Raw genomic sequence first — 18,682 nt, 5'->3', positions numbered from 1 at the left:
AAGCCTTCATTTTGCTTCTAGCCCTGTAACATTATCAGTCATGTTATCACCAAAAATCAAATTACCAACAATGTAATTCCCATGAAAGAGCACTTTACAACTTGCTTCCTCTTAGTGGAAATTTGTGAAAATTTAACATTCAGAAATATCTTTATTCAGGGGAAGGAGGGCATTACTCATACTGATATAATTACTGATATTGTCTTAAGGACAGTCACTTGAAAGAAACACAGCTTTCAGGAGCTTTGGTTTTTTCAAGGACATGTATTTCAAATTCTTTGCTACAAAACAGTAATATTATTTTGATATACCTTATAAACTCTGTGTAAAACCCTACATTATAATGGTGCTCTTTAATAGCCAAAACCCACACATTCTTATCTCAGTTTACATACAGTGTTATTACTACATTTGGAGATAACTGCAATACATGATATCTAGCTTCCTCATAAGAGATTTTTTTTTAAAAACAATTTTCTATCATTAGTTTCTATCAGTAAAATGTTGTTTATATATTCATTATACTTCACCATATGCTGAGATAGGTCTAGAACTAGGGGAAGCCATCTACAATGCTTTTTTCATAGAAAACTATGAATATTGAATGCAAGATTAATGATATTAATATTTAAGTAAATGACATTTTAAAATTGTACTACTTGCCTCTGGAGGTGCTACTGGAAAGAATAGTTTTTCCCCCTTCAGCAAACAAGACACATGACTATAATAACCAATTAGGTCTGAGAGTGAAGCAAAGCGACGTCCACCAATGTAATAATCTCCACACATGGCAATGATCCTGTTAATAAAGAAAAGGAAGTTTGACAGAAGATCTTTTGCTATGAACTGTTGGGGTTGTTTGGGTTTGGGATTTTTTTTTAAAGGAAATTAGGATGACGTTGGGTTGTTAAAGCAGGCTATGTTCAAAATGCAATATTACAAACTCACTCTTGAAAAATGTTAAGAGCTACCTAGAAAAGCAACTTTGAGAAGGGAGAAAATACTGACAAAGGGATTTAACTATTCCTTTAGTTACGCAAAAGAAAAAATGAACAAAACATTTGATCTACTTAAAAACTATCATTTTTTAGTAAAAAATGTGAAATTATCAGTTTTATGAAGCTTGCAGAATGCTAAAAATAGTTTCCAATAAATTATGTAGTAAATGGGAAAAACATCATACTTTCCACCAGAACTCTTTGTTGCAGTGTCAAAACAATAATTTTTACGATCATAGAATCAGGTTGGGAAAAAACCTTTAATATCATGGGGCTTTTTAAGATAATGGGATTTAAACAGCAACCCAGCACTGCCAAATCCACCACTAAACCATGTCCCTAAGCACAACATCTACATATCTTTAAATTAACTCCAGGGATGGTGACTCCACCACTTCCCTTGGCAGCCTGTTCCAATGCTTCCCTTTCACTGTAGAAATATTTCCTTATATCCAATCTAAACCTCCCCTGGTGCAACTTGAGGCCTTTTCCCCTCATCCTATTACTTGCTACTTGGGCAAAACAGACCAACACCCACCCGGCAACAACCTCCTTTCAGGTAGTTGTAGAGAGTGATAAGGTTATCCCTGAGCCTCCTTTGCTCCAGGCCAAACAACCCCAGCTCCCTCAGCTGCTCCCTATAAGACTTGAGTTCCAGACCCTTCCCTAGCTTCATTGCCCTTCTTTGGACACGCTCCAGCACCTCAATGTCTTTCTTGTAGTGAGGGGCCCTGAACTAGACACAGTACTTGAGGTACAACCTCACCAGTGCTTAGTACAAAAGGACAATCACTCCCCTAGTCCTGCTGGCCACACTATTCCTGATACAGGCTAGGCTGTCATTGGCCTTCTTGCCCACCTGAGCACACACGCTGGCTCATGTTCAGCCAACTATTGACCAGCACCCCCAGGTCCTTTTCCACTGGGCAGCTTTCCAGCCCCTCTTCTCCCAGCCTGTAGCATTGCATGGGATTGTCATAACCAAAGTGCAGGACCTGGCACTTGGCCTTGTTGAACTTCATACAACTGGCCTCGGCTCATCGATCCAGCCTGTCCAGATCCCTCTGCAGAGCCTTCCAGCCCATCAACTGTGGCTAGCACAGGTCTTTCTCGTGAGAACATTTTTGCTGTGTTTCATAAACAAAGAAAGTTTGGATGTTTTGCAAACAGCCTCTCGAGATTTGGGCAGTTCAGGCCTGGCCAATTAGGCCTAGGGGGAGGTTTCTGGCTGACCAATCTGGGTGACCTCTGAAAAGTATATATATATATATATATATATATATATATACGGAAATCAAAATAATAAAGACACTTTTTCTTGCCCCACTGAGAACCTGGGTTTTCTCTGCTAGCGGCTCAACAGCGACAATCAACACTCCCACCCAACTTGGGGTCATCTGTGACCTTACTGAGGGTGCACTCGATCAGCTCCTCCAGATCATCGATAAAGGTATTAAACAGGACTAGCCCCAATACTGAGCCCTGGGGAACACCACTGGTGACCGGCTGCCAACTGAATTTAACTCCATTCACCACCTCTCTCTGGGCTGGACCATCCAGCCAGTTTTTTACCCAGTGAACAGTGCACCTGTTCAAGCCATGAGCAGCCAGTTTCTCCAGGAGAATGCTGTGAAAAACTCTGCCAAAGGCTTTACCAGACTTGAAGTCTAGGTAGACAACATGCACAGCCTTTCCCTCATCCACTAAGCACGTCACTCCTTGTCATACAAGGAGATCAGTTTATCCAAGCAGGACCTGCCTTTTATAAACCCATCCTGGCTGGGCCTGATCACCTGTTTTTTCTGCATGTGCAGTGTGATGGCACTCAAGATGATCTACTCCATAATCTTCCCTGGAACCAAGGTCAGGCTGGCAGGCCTATAGTTCCCCAAATCCTCTTTCTGGCTGTTCTTGTAGACAGACATCACATTTGCTAACCTCCATTCAATCACAGAAAATTCTGAAGGGCAGGATGAAAATATAAAGCTTTTCCTCCCCAGTATTTTATAACACTCAGCAACTCACCAAAAAATATACTACTACAGCCAAAAATAATTTAGTTTTGATGGACTCATACACTATCTGTCAATTATATGCCCATATCCAACTTGGGGGAGGGGGATTTTGAGAACTTTCATCTACAATATAGGTATTTTAGTCAAACAGAAATATATAAGGAAAGTTTAATCTGAGAAATATCACTTTTAGGAAACAAATATCAGTGAGATTGTCAAACAATGAAAATTTCCCCCATTTTTGGCAGAGAACAAGCTTTGGTGGAAGTGACACTTCCAGTCTGTGGGACCCAGTGGGCACATCCCTATATTTGGCTGAATTAACTTCAAGACTGCTAATCTTGAGGCTGGAAAAATGTTTGAGTGTAGCATCTGCCCTTCTAATAACAAAAACATATAACACTGCAGTCAACAAGTGAAATCAAAAGCAGGTCTGCTCTATGAAGACCAGTATCAGCAGACAAATTAGTTTCCTTCAAATAGTTCTCTCTTCAAATATTTAATGAATCCAAGAAAAAAAGACTGTTTATGATTTGAAAATATTATGATTCCTTTCTTAGAAAGTAGCACTTAATGGTTTCCCATTTTCTGAGATGCCAGAAACAATTTTATGGTGGACACAAACCAACATTCAACACCTGATATTGGCTACAATAAGCAGAAGTTATTAAAAATAGGACTCTTGATAACAAACTTAAAAAACAAGTATTAACATAACTTCATTTTCTACTACTGTTACATAGAAATCAGTTCCCTAACAAGAATCAGTATAGCTGAGAAGCATAAATTGTTAGCTCAGACATGATGCAAACATGCGCATGCTGTTTGCTTTGCAAGTAAATTTGCTTTCTGTTTATTTCTTGTTATCTACATAGCAGACAAAGGTTTTTTCTAGTGCTGAAGATGCACTTGATATCCTATTTCATGAAGACAAACATTACACTGCAGCACACTACTTGCTAACTAACATTTAAGCACTTCCCAGAACATCTCATTTATACTAAATCAGACTAAATTAATGTCTATAACTTGCTAATAGTAAAATAACCACAGTTCCAATTTCAGATAAATGGATACTTGTATTTAGAGCAACTAATTCTAACATAGACTGAAAGCTGATTCCAACAAATCCTTATATTATTAAGCACGTAACCTCTTTGTTTCTCCTTGTTATATCTATCTTATAAACACCCAGATTTGCTATGACTTTGATATTCAAGTATGTTCTGTAAGCTGCAACATCTGAGGAATAGACTTAAAACAATCTGATTACTACTAAGAAGTCTGCACATTACTGTAAATTTAGTCACAACAGCTTTAGACAAGCTTCTCTATCCTTATAATGCTGGTTTCCTCACATTTTCATTCTTCAGCCTGTAAAGGAATTTTTGTAGCATGGTTTAAAACAAATCCTAGCAAAGAGCTATACCATACATGGATAAAAAGTAAAAAATATTCAACTTATAATACAATTTTTTTCTATACCATACTAAGTTCTAAACCCACAAATAAATAGGTTACAATGTTCTAAAAGAAAACATTTACTTCTCACCTAAAATGATTGACACTTGTTTTACTAAGGAATGAAAGCACAAATGAACCCGGTCTCCGATCACTCTCTCGAATAAGGTAACTTCCAGGTTTTCCCGCTTGCCAAAGACGTTCTTCTGCAATTGCTCTGTCAAGTTTTCCATGATACCACCTAAAAAACATGTAACAATACGCATCCTTAAAAGTTAAGGCTTCTGTTTATTCTCACAGAACAGAGCTATGAAACTAATGAAAGATATCAGTTGAAACTGATAAAATTCCAAACCTTTATTTCAAATAAAGTTATCAGATGTTTACATGTGCAACCTCTCTCAAATTGCTTATTTCCAATACACAGAATTTGGAAAGCGTCACAGGTTCAGATAACTCATTTCCCCAAATAACTCACACTGGAGAAAAGCACTCTGAACCATCCAAAGGGGACAAAGGCTCTCTATAACCATCTTTTTTTAATTTCCCAATTTATTCATTTTCAGTAAATAAGTAGAACCAGAGGTAACTCATCTGCTGAATTTTAAGCTTACTCAGGTTACAATACAACCTGTTTCTCAAATGACAAATGCAGATCACAGTATTAAAATCTGCACCTAAAAAAAAATGACAGCATTCACACCAGAGTATATTTCAGCCAAAATGTCTTCTCCAAACACAACATGCAGCCTATTAAAAGCAAATACAAATGCACAGCAACTCATAGCCTTCATAATATGACAAAAGAACACTTCAGTTAAGGTCAAAGGTTAAACTCATTAAAACATTCCTTACCCTTACCTCAATTTTGACCTCTTTCTAACCCAAACAAATGGGGGAAAGCAGCAGTGGAGGGAGCAATTGAAGCAAAGCCAAGTGTTGCTCTCAAAACCTTTTAAAAACTTTTATACAGCTAATGTTTCATACTATTTAAATTATCAACTATTTCAGACCATTCACCTATTGATTCTACCAGTTTGCACGTGTTGCAAGAAAAGCATTTAAGAAGTGATATGAAAATAATCTTCTGGCTTAACATACACAAGAAAAAAAAAATTGCAGTTTAGAGTAAAAAACCCAAACAAAACAGCTTAGCTGGTAATAAAAATCTTGCAAGAAACATTTTTTCTATAAAATAGAAATTCTCAAAGCCAACTTTCACTTCCATCAGAATGAAAATCAAATAAACAAATGATACAGATTACATATAACAGCAGAAGCAGTACCAGCGCCAACATTGTTTTCATTGGCAAAGCTGCAGTCTTGTTAGTATAGTGCTCTCCTTTGCATCTCCTCATCCTGATTAAAACAAGTTAAACCAGTGAAAGAATTGTTTTGCCTGTACACTGTATTGCACTTGAGGCAAGGTTAGAAAGATCATGTCTGTGGTGGGTTGACCCCAGCCAGCATCTAACCACACATACAACTCCTTGCTCACTCCCCCAACTCCCAACAGAACAGAACAGGGTAGAGAAAAGGAACAAAAGCAAGAAAATTCATGTGTTGAAAAAAGTTTAATAAGTGAAGGACAAATAAGAAGGGGCTGGTAGAAACAGAAAAAAAAACCCCAAAGCAATGCAGTCAATCACTCACTACCTCCCACAAGCAGACCACCATCCAGCCAGTCTCTGAGCAATGGCTATCTTGGAAGACACACCCCCCCCCCCTCTTTTTTTTTTTTATTGTTGAGAATGATACCTGATATGGTATGGAATCCCTTTGGCCAATTTCAGTCAGCGGTCCTGGCTGTCTCTCCTCTCAACTTCTTGCCCACCTCTAACCTACTTGCTGGAGGCCAGGGGGAACAGTGAGAAATTGAGAAAGCTTTAACACTGTGGACACACTGTTCGGCAACAGTCAAGATATCAGTGTGATATCAACACTGTTTTAGCCACAAATCCAAAGCAAAGTGCCACAGGGGCTTTTATGAAGAAAGTTAACTCAAGCCCAGTCAGAACCAGGACATCCTTAGATGGCTATATACCATTTAGAATTTTATAGGTCAGGATCAATAACTTAAATTTGATGCTGTTCCAACAGCCAATTGCTTAATGCATTCAGTTAGAAGCAATGCTTAACATCTCTCAACTTCACACCAAATACAGTTTTCCCCCAAAGAGATGCAAAATGGTGTCTTACCTAGCTATTCATAAAAAGAAAGCTGCCCCTCTGGCCATGACTATTATCAAATGTATTCATTTCAAACAGTAACTCACTATTACTAAGATTTTAAACTTGCATCATTGCCAAGGACAAGATCCCTATAGTTTCCAGTCACCTCTTATTTCCTTGTCTAGTCCTAACTAGGAAGACTTTTGTATTTTCAACATTAAGTTCTCAAGTTTTAAGTGACAATAGTTCATAGAATCATAGAGTTGGAAGGGATGCACAAGGATCATTGAAGTCCAACTCCTTGCCCTGCACAGGACAGCCCCAAGAATCACCACGCACTCAGAGCATTGTCCAAAGGCTTCTTGAACTTTGTCAGGCTTGGTGCTGTGACCACTTCCCTGGGGAGCCTGTTCCAGTGCCCAACCACCCTCTGGGTGAAAAACTTTTTCCTAATATCCAACCTAACCTCCCCTAACACAGCTCCAGCCATTCCCTCAGGTCCTGTCACTGGTCACAAGAGTGAAGAGATCAGTACCTGCCCCTCATGAGGATGTTGAAGACTGCAATGAGGTCTCACCTCAGTCTCCTCTCTCCTCCAGGCTGAACAAACCAAGCGACCTCAGCTACTCCTCATATGGCTTCCCCTCTAGGCCCTTCACCATGTTTGTAGCCCTCCTTTGGATGCTCTCTAATAGCTTTATATCTTTCTTATATTGTGGTGCCGAAAATTGCACAAAGGACTCGAGGTGAGGCCACACCAGTGCAGAGCAGAGCGGGACAATCACCTCCCTTGACCACATGGCGATGCTGTGCCTGATGCCCTCCAGGACACGGTTGGCCCTCCTGACTGCCAGGGCACTGCTGACTCATCTTCAACTTGCCATCAACCAGTACCCTCAGGTCCCTTTCTGCAGTGCTGCTCTCCAGCCTCTTGTTCCCCAGTCTATATACACAACCAGGGGTGCCCTGTCCCAGGTGCAGAATCTGGCACTTGCCCTTGTTAAATTTCATACAGTTGGTGATTGCTCAGCCCTTTAATTTGTCACGGTCTCTCTGCAAGGCTTCTCTGCCCTCAAGGGAGTCACCAGCAAACTTGTTTAGTATTCCTTTGAGTCCTGCATCCAGGTCATTAATAAAGATGTTGAAAAAAACTGGGCTGTGGATGGAGCCCTGTGGAACCCTACTAGTGACCAGACGCCAGTCTGATGTAACTCCATTCACTATAACCCTTTGTGCCCAACCCATGTGCCTGTTGCTCACCCATCATGTAACGTGGTGATCCAGCTGTGTGCTGGACATTTTGTCCAGAAGGATACTGTGAGAGACAGTATCAAAAACTTTGCTGAAATCCAAAAAGATTACATCAACTGGCTTCCCTTGATCAACTAGGTGGGTTACCCTGTCATAGAAGTAAATCAGGTTTGACAAGCAGGACTTTCCCCACATGAAGCTGTGCTGGCTATGACCAATGACTGCATTGTCCTCCATGTGTTTTTCAATACCTCCCAGAATAATTTTTTCATGATTTTACAAGGCACTGAAGTGAGACTAGGGAACGAGAGGCTGGAGAGCAGCACCATGGAAAGGACCTGAGGGTCCTGGTTGATTCTATGACTAATTTTTTAATTATTTTAGAAAATCTTCTTATACAAACTACACAGAATCACCATAGCCTCACAATCTGATTATCAAATGATAGCTAAATCTAAGTATAGTATTATTTTCAGTTTCTGGAAACTATCCCAGAAAAATAGAGCAACATATTCTGCATGGGAAAGTTCATTAAAAAAAACATTTTCCAAATATCTATAATAGGTATTAACAAGAGAAAAAACACATACCCACCTCTGCTAAATCAATGACAGGATTCCTTAACAGCAAATAAGATTTTACATATTTTCATATAGTTACATACTCAACTTCTTTAAATACAATTACATATAGCTAAAATACCTAACATTAACATACTTATTCCAACTCAAGGAAACTTTATATTTATTTAAACTCAAATCCCACTGTCTTGGATTGATGATATGATAATCCTTTATCCCCTATCGTTGGCTTATATGCCCAAGAAAGAAAAAAATGTGTGGTCCTGTCTCTTTAACTGCACCCAGCCGCAGAGAGAAACGCGGGTTGTTTTCAAAACATTTTCTCCAAGCCTTGCTCCGGGGGAGGATTCGTCGCCCGGCAGAGACTGCGTGCTGGACGGGGGTCGGAGTGAGCTCTGTTCCCGTTTTTTCCATTCTTCTTCTTTTTTCCTCGTTTGGACCCCTTCTCTTCGATCTGCTTTGCCACCCGGAGACCCAGGAGGGCCAGAGGACAGCAGAGCTCTCCAGGGAGCTCCACCCGGCCCCGGGTGGGGGCGAGGAGGAGAGGGACTGCGTCTGAGGAAAAGGACTTTTTAATCAGGTTGAATAACTGCCTTTCACCTTGTTTTTTCCCCTTCCCTTGTGCCTTGTAGGGCACTCTGCGTGGTTTTGTTAAATAAATAGTTTTTTCTTCACTTCCATCTAAGAGGTTCTGTTGTGAGTGGGGGAGGGGGTGTCGGGGCCCTTCGCTCTCGGAGGAGAGAGAGTCTTATCATTAACCCGGGACATATTTGGCGCCCAACTTACGGGGCCTTGATTACTTGTTCTACACCTTTTGTGGGGTTAAGGATGGACAAGTATTACAATTTCATTTTTAACAAAATGAAACAACTAATCCTTACTTAAAAAAAAATATGTGAAATTGGTCCCATTTAGTTGTTAAAATAGAGATGAGGATCACTTTAGAACTCAATCATTGCAATGACCAGACTTTTAACTAACTTATCAGAACACTGAATGGGTACACTGAGTGCCCTAGCAAGCAAGCTACACCTTTCCTCAAATGTTACCACAGCTTACAAGTTTATCTAGCGACATTGGTTTCTATACAGTAATAATTAATGGAAAATAATAATTTTGCAATGTGTACCCTTTTAAAGTTAAGCAACACTGCTAGCTACCTTCAACAAAACTTTAAAAAAGACAAAAATTCTTGAGCTTCTACAGAAGAAATTAGAAGGAAAGCTGTCTATATAGAAAATAATACTGTTTATTCACCTCAGCTTTTCGTGTACTTTTTTCAAAGGCATTGCCAATAGATATTCCCACTGACATAATCCCAGACTACTTCAAATAACAAGTTTCATTAAGCAGGTCACCTAATAACAGTCCTCAACTCCAAACAGTATATTTATAAATATACAAAACATAATTTAAATATAGGCCTATGCAAAAAAACCCCAAAAACAAAAAGCTTTTTTTTCTATTTCACAGTCATCAAGCATTTTACATAAAAATAAAAAATAATTAGGACTTCCTGAGAGTATAAAACAGTAGAGGGAACTTGTCAAGAACCCATAAAATTTTATTGGTGCCATTCTTGTTTAATTGGAATACTTCTATGCAACACAAACACAGTGTTGACATAAGATGCTTTCTCTGTCCTCTTATTGTGCTTAAATACCAATGGGGGCTTTGTTTGGTTGGTTTTTTAAAGGAAAACGGAAGATATGGGGTAAATGGGAAAACTACTGCAGAATTCCTAAGAATTTATGACTGAAACAACAGGCATGGTCCTATGATGAAAAGATCTAACAGCAGAATTAGTGTTCTTCCACCATAAAAAAAGGAAAACAAAAGGTGAAGAAATATGGCATGATAATATGCTTCTCAATAGGGTATGCTAGTAGGTGAAGTGCCTAAGTCCCATATTGAAGTTATGGCAGAAAATATACAACAAAATAAAAGCTTGATAAAGTACAGGTTAAGAGTCTCTATTTACTATTTAGATAAAATAACCTTTGATTGATGTTAATTAGAAGTACTGACTAAAAGAAAAAAACAAAAAGCACCCAACAAAAACCCAGAAAATTCCTCTATTAACTTTTTTTCCAGCATCAAATGTTGTTCCACTTTTGTTTTTCCAAAGTTGACATTTCCATTTATATATGTACTTATGTTCAGTTTACTTACTTCTTCATTTCCAACATAAGGTTAAAATACAGTTTTGTTCAGCTGCTCCTAACCATTGTTTTTAAATAGTATTTCTGACATCATCTATTCAGACTGAAATAAAATCAGATTTATATACAATTCTATTCTGCAAATATGCAAATTATAAGATCTGGACAAATCAGCAAACTACCCATCAACTTAAAAAAATAAGGCATTTATAGTCCCTCTACAATTCAAAAACAGGCATTAGTAAGAAACACTCGTTAACTGATGAAAAAAAAGGTTACCTGCTAACTACCTTAATTTCAAAACAGAAGAGAAACCTCATACACTAAAATCAAGTTACATCAAAGCTGCAGACAGAATTAGACTCACATCCACAAGGGGAGTTTAACCACCCTGATAACTGCTGGAAGAACAACACATCAGGACATAAGCAATCAAGGAGGTTCCTGGAGAGGCTCATTGGGAGTGTGAAGGCCAAAGGCAACCTTGGCTACAGTGACCATGAAATGGCAGAGTTCAGGGGGCAAAAAGCAAGATCACAATACTGAACTTCAGGAGAACAGTATTGGACTCATCAGGGATCTGCTTGGAAGAGTCCCATGGGTTAAGGCCCTGGAGAGAAGGGGAGCCCAAGAAAGCTGGTTAATATTCAAGGATCACCTCAACCAAAGGCAAAAAGAAGGGCTTCTATAAGTACATAAGTGACAAAAGAAAGACTAGGGAAAACATGGGCCCACTGCTGAATGAGGCAGTGCCCCTGGTGATACAGGACATGGAAAAAGGCTGAGGTACTGAATGCCTTCTTCACCTCAGTCTTTACTGGCAAGACCAGCCTTCAGAAATCCTGAGTCCCAGAGACCAGATGAAAGGCTGGAGCAAGAAATATGTACTCTTGGTGGAACAAGATCAGGTCAGGGAATACTTCAGCAAACTGGATGTAAAAATCACAGGCCCTGATGAGATACACCCATGAGCACCGAGGGAGCTGACTGATATCATTGAGAGGCCACTCTAGATAATATTTGAATGGTCGTGACAATTGAAAGAGGTGCCCAAATAGTGGAAGAAAGCAAATGCCACCTGTATCTTAAAGAAAGGGGACCCAAGGAACTACAGGCTAGTCAGCCTCATCATGATCCCTGGGGAAGGTGATGGAGCACCTGATCCTGAAAACCACTTCCACACAGGTGAAGGACAAGAAGAGTTACAAGGAGTAGTCAGCATGGCTTCACAAAGGGGAAGTCTTGCTTGACCAATCTGATAACCTTCTATGATGAAATGCCTGGCTTGGTAGATGAGGGGAGAGCAGTGGATATTGTCTACCTGGACTTCAGGAAAGCTTTTGACATTATCTCTCATTATCCTCATAGAGAAGCTGTTGATATATTGGCAGGATGAGCAAACAGTGAGGAGGACCAAAAACTGGCTGAACATCAAGGCCAAGAGGGTGGTGGTCAGCACAAAGTCTAGTTGGAGGCCAGTATGTACCCCAGGGGTCAACATTGGGTCTAGTCCTGTTTAACATCTTCATTAATGATCTGGACAGTGAGGCAGAGCATATCCATAGCAAGTTTACAGATGACACAAAACCAGGAGGAGCAGCTGATACACCAAGGGGTCATGCTGCCATCCAGAGGATGGAGAAATGGTCTGACAGGAATCTCATGCAGTTCAATGACAGGAAGTGCAAAACCCTGCACCTGAGGAAGAATAAGCCCAGGCACTAGTACACATACTGGGGGCTTACCAGTTGGAAAGTAGCTTTGCAGAAAAGGAGCTGAGGAGCCCTGGTGGACACCAACTTGAACATGAGCCAGCAATGTGCTCTTGCTGCAAAGGCAAATGGTATCCTGGGCTGCATTAGGAGGAAAGTTCCCAGCAGGTGTTGCCAGCAGGTTAGGGGAGGTGATTCTTCTCCTCTACTCAGCACTGGTGAGGCCACACCTGGAGTCCCATGTCCAGTTTTGGGCTCTTTAGTACAGGAGAGACACAGACATACTGATGTGAGTCCAGGAAAGGGCTATGAAGGGACTGAAGCATCTCTCCTATGAAGAAAGGCTGTCGAGCCAAGAGTTCAGAGGGGGTCTCATCAACATATAGAAGTACCTGAAGGGAGAGTGCAAAGACGACAGAGTGACTATTGTCAGTCATGCCCAGTGACAGGACAAGGTGCAATGGGCAATATGTGAAGCACAGGAGGTTCTGCCTGAACATGAGGAAACACTTTTTTTTACTGTGAAGGTGACTGAGCACAGGACACAGGCTGCTTAGAGAAGTTGTAGAGCCCAAATATGCCAATAGTATTTCCCCTCAGTTTTCGATGCAACACAAATTTATTCTTTGGTATGGAGTATAGCCTTCAATAATTATTGTAAAGCTGCGCACTCTCAGAAAAAATATTATTTTCTTATTAGCTACTAAAATAAACAAATGTTGCAGAACTCTGGACATGCTACCTCTGACAAATTCAGCTAAAGAAACTATAACTTCACACTACATTAAGACAAAACATTTTATCCTTTCACTCAAACCACGTTTGTTAAATACTTCTCTACCCAGCTCTCTCTTTTTTTTCTCACTAATGTTGTCTCAACAGATACTGAGAGTGACTATAACAATACATCTACCATGGAAAGGATTTTTGTTATCAAAGGATTTTCACTTCAACTTGATAATCACCACTTAAAGAAACAACTGCCAGAGACTGAAATAGTTCATGCCTCAAACATTGATATAAAGTTTTGCTCATTATAACAAAAACTGTATAAAGGAGCTACAATCAAAGAAGCCTCCCTGAAGATACCTGGCTGGGACTTTGGACTGAAAGTAAAACTGCTGAGATTAGATAAAGGGAAACCTATTGTCCAGTCATCTCAGGCTGAGGGAAAGGTATGCATCCACAAAGGACAAACCTCAGCAGCACTGAGGATCATCCCTGGCTGAGTTTGGGGTGAGTGAGACCACAGCTCACAGAAGCCAGGTTTACACAGACTTCCCCCCAGCTGAGGGGGGTGGGGGTTGGGGTGCATGGCATAACCTCTGGTCAGAGGCAATAAACACCCATCCTCCATAACACAAACTGGCCCAGCTGTGGAACCCCCAACCCCACAGGCCACATCCACAGGACTTTCACGTGAGAGGCAGCTGAGGGGGAGTCACAATCCAAAGACCCCCCCCAAAGTGCTCCCCAGAGGCCTTGCACCACAAGAGTACACATGATGCAAGCAGTCTGCTGCTAGAGGCTGCCCCCTCCCCCGGGGGGACATGCCTGAACATTGCCACCTGGCCTGACTGTATATTAACCCATGGCATTCTGTGCTTTTTGGGGGGACCATCACCACCAAGAAGACCAGCTGGAGAGGATCAACGCAACATCGTTGGGATCCACAGATGGTGATATTATCTTTATTCTGTTTCTGTCACCCTCTTTCTGTCCCCCCCCTCCTTTCCTACTTCTCCTTTTCCTCTCTCTCATATTTACTATCAAATAAAACCCATACTATTGACTGGCATATGGTCTTGTTTGCACCTTAATTCGGGCAGAGGTATTTCCAAAGAACCTTACTATTTGGACCCTAACAAGAACCTATGAAAATATGAATTGTGTCAGAATATACTGGAACTGCTTCTGCCATCTTAATGCAACACTAAGATATATCTTATCAACTTTAAGATTTTTATTTAAATACATAAACAACTAAACTATTTCACATATCACCAGTTTACTACTAAATTAAGTATCATTCATTCCTTAACTTTGTAGGCATTTTCATAACACCATTTCAGACTGTCATCAACCTCTGGCAGTGAGCTTTGCAGATGGGGTAGATAGTGCAAAGAAAACCACCCAACACACAAAGGGAATTGTCCACTCTATTTATTACCTAGCATCCTGTGCCTCCCACCTACCATTAAGCTACAGCATAAACATACTACTTCTATACTCAAATAAAACAGTACACACTGAACAATCATTAAGTCAGTCTCATTCAGGATTGTGGTACATCGCCTTGCACAGTATTTGCATGCCCTCTGCACACTAAGGACAGAACTGAAACAGAGGTAGGATGTGTGGTGATTGGTTAACATGTCCACATACAATACATTGTTCCACAATTCAACAATTAAAGTAGTCAGCCCAATCAGGGAATTCTGAATTCCCTGAGTGCATCAGCTGGTCTGTGTCATTCATCCAAAGAAGCCATGCCCTGCTTCTTGCCACCCTGCCCAATAAACCATGGTTATGTAAGCCTTTGCACTCATGGACATTAAGTTTAGCCCAGTATTGGTAAATTATTGGATTTGCTGTTGTTTTGACTTGGATAATTGTACTAGTGAATTACTGAATGTGTTGTAACAACACAGATAATTGTACTACTGATCTCTATTTAGCAATAGCTTGTTTATCCCTAAAGCTGTTGGATCTAGCATCTGTTACTGTATCCTGAACCTATAGCTTGGCAGTGCCTCCTTAGGCCCTTACAATGATCAAAGATAAATATCAGTCAATCATACCTTGGGACTTTGAGTATTTTAATTAGCAGAACTTGTTACATATTGACAAGTTTCTCCCACTGCTACAAAATTAATCACGTTAAAATTTATTCCCATTTTCCTGAGGTACTTGGGAAAGAGGAAGTGTATTAGGTGTTTGCTTATAATATTAAAGTGACATATCTTTGTTCAATTCTATAAAAACAGATGGTATGAATACAAAGAAAGTACGTTTCCAAAATAAAACATCAAGACTGAAAGAATAAAACTTACTATCAACGTGCAGCTAATTTAAATTATTTAAGTGAGAATGGTAAAAAAATGACTTTGTATTAAAAAAATGCATGAAAGAGAAAGGAAATTGACTATTTTTAATTAGCCCACAACTTTTTTTTTTTAAAGTCACAAAAATTATAAGTCACAAAGAAAAAACAGGTGGGTAGATGGAGGTATAAGTTTCTGAATCAATTTTTTAAAATCTATTTTGCTGCCTGTTTTCATATTGAAGTATCTGCAAGAGCAAATACTCAACTACACAGTTATGCTGGTCCTGCAAAGACTTAAATATTGCTTTTGTCTTAACAAGCTAAGTAGCCTCATCGACCAGCACAGAAAATCAGGACCTTCATAGTCGTGCTTTTTTGTCAGAAATTTTGTATCCTCTTTCATGAAAGTTAACCTTCATGCTATCATACAAGTTACAATACCCTGACAGCAAAATCCACTTATAATTGTGAAAGTAGTAACAATTACTTAGTATCAAATACATGATCATTCACCAAAAATTACCTCTCTAAGAAATATTTGAAAAAAAGCACGACCTTACTTTCTGAGATACATAACAACCAGTTCTAACAGAAAAAGCAGTCATCTTTCAGAGAGAAGAACAGGATACTGTATCTCTCTGACATAATACATAATATTGAAGAAGTAACTTCACCTTTATGTGCTTCTATTTTCCTCCTCAGTCTTTATCTTAAACTGCGTGATTATATTGCTAGCTCTTTATGGAAGTGTACAACTTTAAGACTATTCAAACACTGTCTTCACAAAACAATGTCTTATTCTTTATTACTTTTCACAAAAAGTCAAGAAATTAAAAGAGGAAAGGGTTAGTAGAAAGCCTGCCATGGTTAGAGATTATTTTTAAAAAACAAACAAACATTTAACATTACAGAAATGAACTCTCCGGCATCAGTTATGAGAGATGGTAAAAATGAACCCAAATTCAGATGGGTTTTCAGATGAACTTTGACCTATACCTTGAACATATCTGCCATCCTGTACCTTGAAACCATGTTATTCTCTATATTTACTATAACTTCAGGAATAACATCTTTCTATATGCCAACATAAACAATTTAAGCCTTTGAAACTGTTTCATTTTGGATAGAATTAGGTAACTACTTGAGGGCTGTTCCAATACAAGCTGCCGTGGTTTAACCCGACAGGTAGCTAAACCACCGCACAGCCACTCGCTCGCTCCTCCCCCAGTAATAAGCTAGAATATACAAAACAAGTGACGAAAAGTGCAGTTGCTCACCACCTGCCGACCAGTTCCTGAGCAGCAGCCCCCAGACAACTTTCCCTCTAGTTTATATACTGAGCATAATGCCATATGTTATGGAATACCCTTTTGGCCAGTTTGGGTCACCTGTCCTGGCTATGTTCCCTCCTAGCCTACTCGCTGGTGGGGTGATGTGAAAAGCCGAAGAGTCCTTGACTTAGTGTAAACACTGCTTAGAAACAACTAAGAACACCTATGTGTTATCAACCTTATTCTCATCCTAAATCCAAAATACAGCATTATACCAGCTACTGGGAAGAAAATTAACTCTAGCCAAGCAAAAACAGGACACAAGCCTTGTAACCTTTTTATGTAAATCTGCAGACTTCCTGGAATTAGCTCATTGTTAAATCCAAAGGTTGCGTTTAGAGCACTCGCTAGTTACGTGAACCCTATATAACGTTATCTGATTTTTTTTATTTCGCAAAATATAAACAGAGAACTGCTCTGCCTCTAGCGCAAGATTCTTTATATAACTAGCATTATAGGAATCTCGATCAACCTCATAGAAAGATAAGTATAATAAAAATATTAACAAAGACTTAGTTTTTTTCAATTGCTTCTTTTTCCAAACATAACCTAATGAAAAATTTCTACGACATTTCCACAGGAGTTTGAGAAAGTGTATGGGCCTGACGCCGCGCTGCCCGCTGCGGAAGCCCCCTCCCCACTTTCCCGCGGGGGAAACGTCCAGTGGTTGGGGACACCCGACGGTCCAGAAACGGTGCTACTCACTGGTTTGTGGGGGGAGCGTTGAGCGGGATGGCCACCTCCTCCTCTTCATACTCGGGCCCATCCAACGAGTCGCCTTCATCCACAATCCCCAGCCCCCCCGCCAAGGAAGGTGGCTGTGGCGGCGGCGGCGGCAGCGGGGGAAAGGCGACAGTGCTGGGTTTGGGTGGGAGCAGCACCCCTCCGGACACCTCTAGCCTTTGTCCAGTTGCTGACAGGGCGTCTCTAGACGCCAAAGAGGCAGGCCCGGAGCTTAGCGCCAGGAGCCCCAGCGCCGAGCACAAAGCCGGACCGCCAGCGCCCAGGCTGTCCCCGCCAGAGCCCACCAGGAAGGGGCCCTGCGACCCTAGCTCCTTGCCCCGGCGTAACGTGGAGTAGTGCTCCGACTCAGCTCCGCCAACGGCTCCCACCATCCCGGCAGAGGTAACCGAGCCGCCCTCCTCAGCCCCGGCCTCGGCCGCCATCATGTTGAGCCTCACTCCTTCCTACCTCCACCTCCCCCGCCGAACGCAGCACTCCGGGAAGGTGGCGACGACTTCCTCCTCCCCGCGCCTCCGCCTGCAGGGAGTGAAGCTAGTACTAGGAGAAGATTTCTCCAGCAGACAGGCTCTGAACAATAACCGTCTGAGCGCCTTGAGTAATTCCACAAGACCCCAGCACTACTGCTTTACCCCCCTGCGGCCGCAAAGGGAGCAACTCTTGCGGAAACACGTCTACGCTCTCACCCCGCCCCTCCCCCAAAAGCCAGCGAGGGCGCGCAACTGCATGGGCGGGGCAAAGTAAAAAAGAGAGGGAGGAAGCTGGTTAGCTAGCGACAGAGAAGAGCAGATTGGAGAGCTCCGCTTAATCGTTCAGTATCTCAATCTCACTCATGCAGGGAGTAGGCAGCAGATCGCGAAGCGTAAGGTAGCTGATAAAGAAAATGGGGAGTTCCCTGGTCCCTCTCGAGGAGTGTAAGGGATACAGGGAGGGGAGAAAATAATAGGAAGCCCCCCACCATTTCTGCCTCGGAGAAAAGAAACAAAAAACCAAACCCCACACCCAATAACGCCACAACAACGAAACGGGAAAAGGCAAATCTCCCCAGATCGTGCCAAAGTTTATTTTTCTCCCGAATGACGGCATCGAAGTTGAGAACTGTGCGAGTCTCTTGCACTACCAAAGCTTGAAGCAATAAATACATACGTAAATCTATAGGGAAAGCAGGGTGGTTCCCAGGTCGTTCCAGTGCGAGAAAACAAAACCAAACAA

General features: G+C 41.0%; 1 protein-coding gene across 1 annotated transcript in view; it reads right to left on the bottom strand.

Annotated features, from left to right (window-relative positions):
• The window catches only part of LOC146425637 (ras GTPase-activating protein 1-like), a 62,179-nt gene extending 44,036 nt beyond the window's left edge, over positions 1 to 18,143 (bottom strand). The window contains exons 1-3 of the mRNA XM_085041581.1: positions 17,435 to 18,143; positions 4,566 to 4,715; positions 664 to 799 (exon numbers count right to left, since the gene is read on the bottom strand). Of these exons, the coding sequence (XP_084897707.1) occupies positions 664 to 799; positions 4,566 to 4,715; positions 17,435 to 17,898 (750 nt within the window). The 5' untranslated portion in view covers positions 17,899 to 18,143. The remainder of the gene's footprint in view (positions 1 to 663; positions 800 to 4,565; positions 4,716 to 17,434) is intronic.
• Between the last annotated feature and the right edge of the window lie 539 nt (positions 18,144 to 18,682).

The sequence above is a fragment of the Lichenostomus cassidix genome, chromosome W (genome assembly GCF_008360975.1).
Source record: "Lichenostomus cassidix isolate B80296 chromosome W, HeHo_3.0, whole genome shotgun sequence".
Taxonomy (NCBI): domain Eukaryota; kingdom Metazoa; phylum Chordata; class Aves; order Passeriformes; family Meliphagidae; genus Lichenostomus; species Lichenostomus cassidix.
Note: the sequence above shows the minus strand (reverse complement) of the source record. Positions and strands in the feature narration are given on the sequence as shown.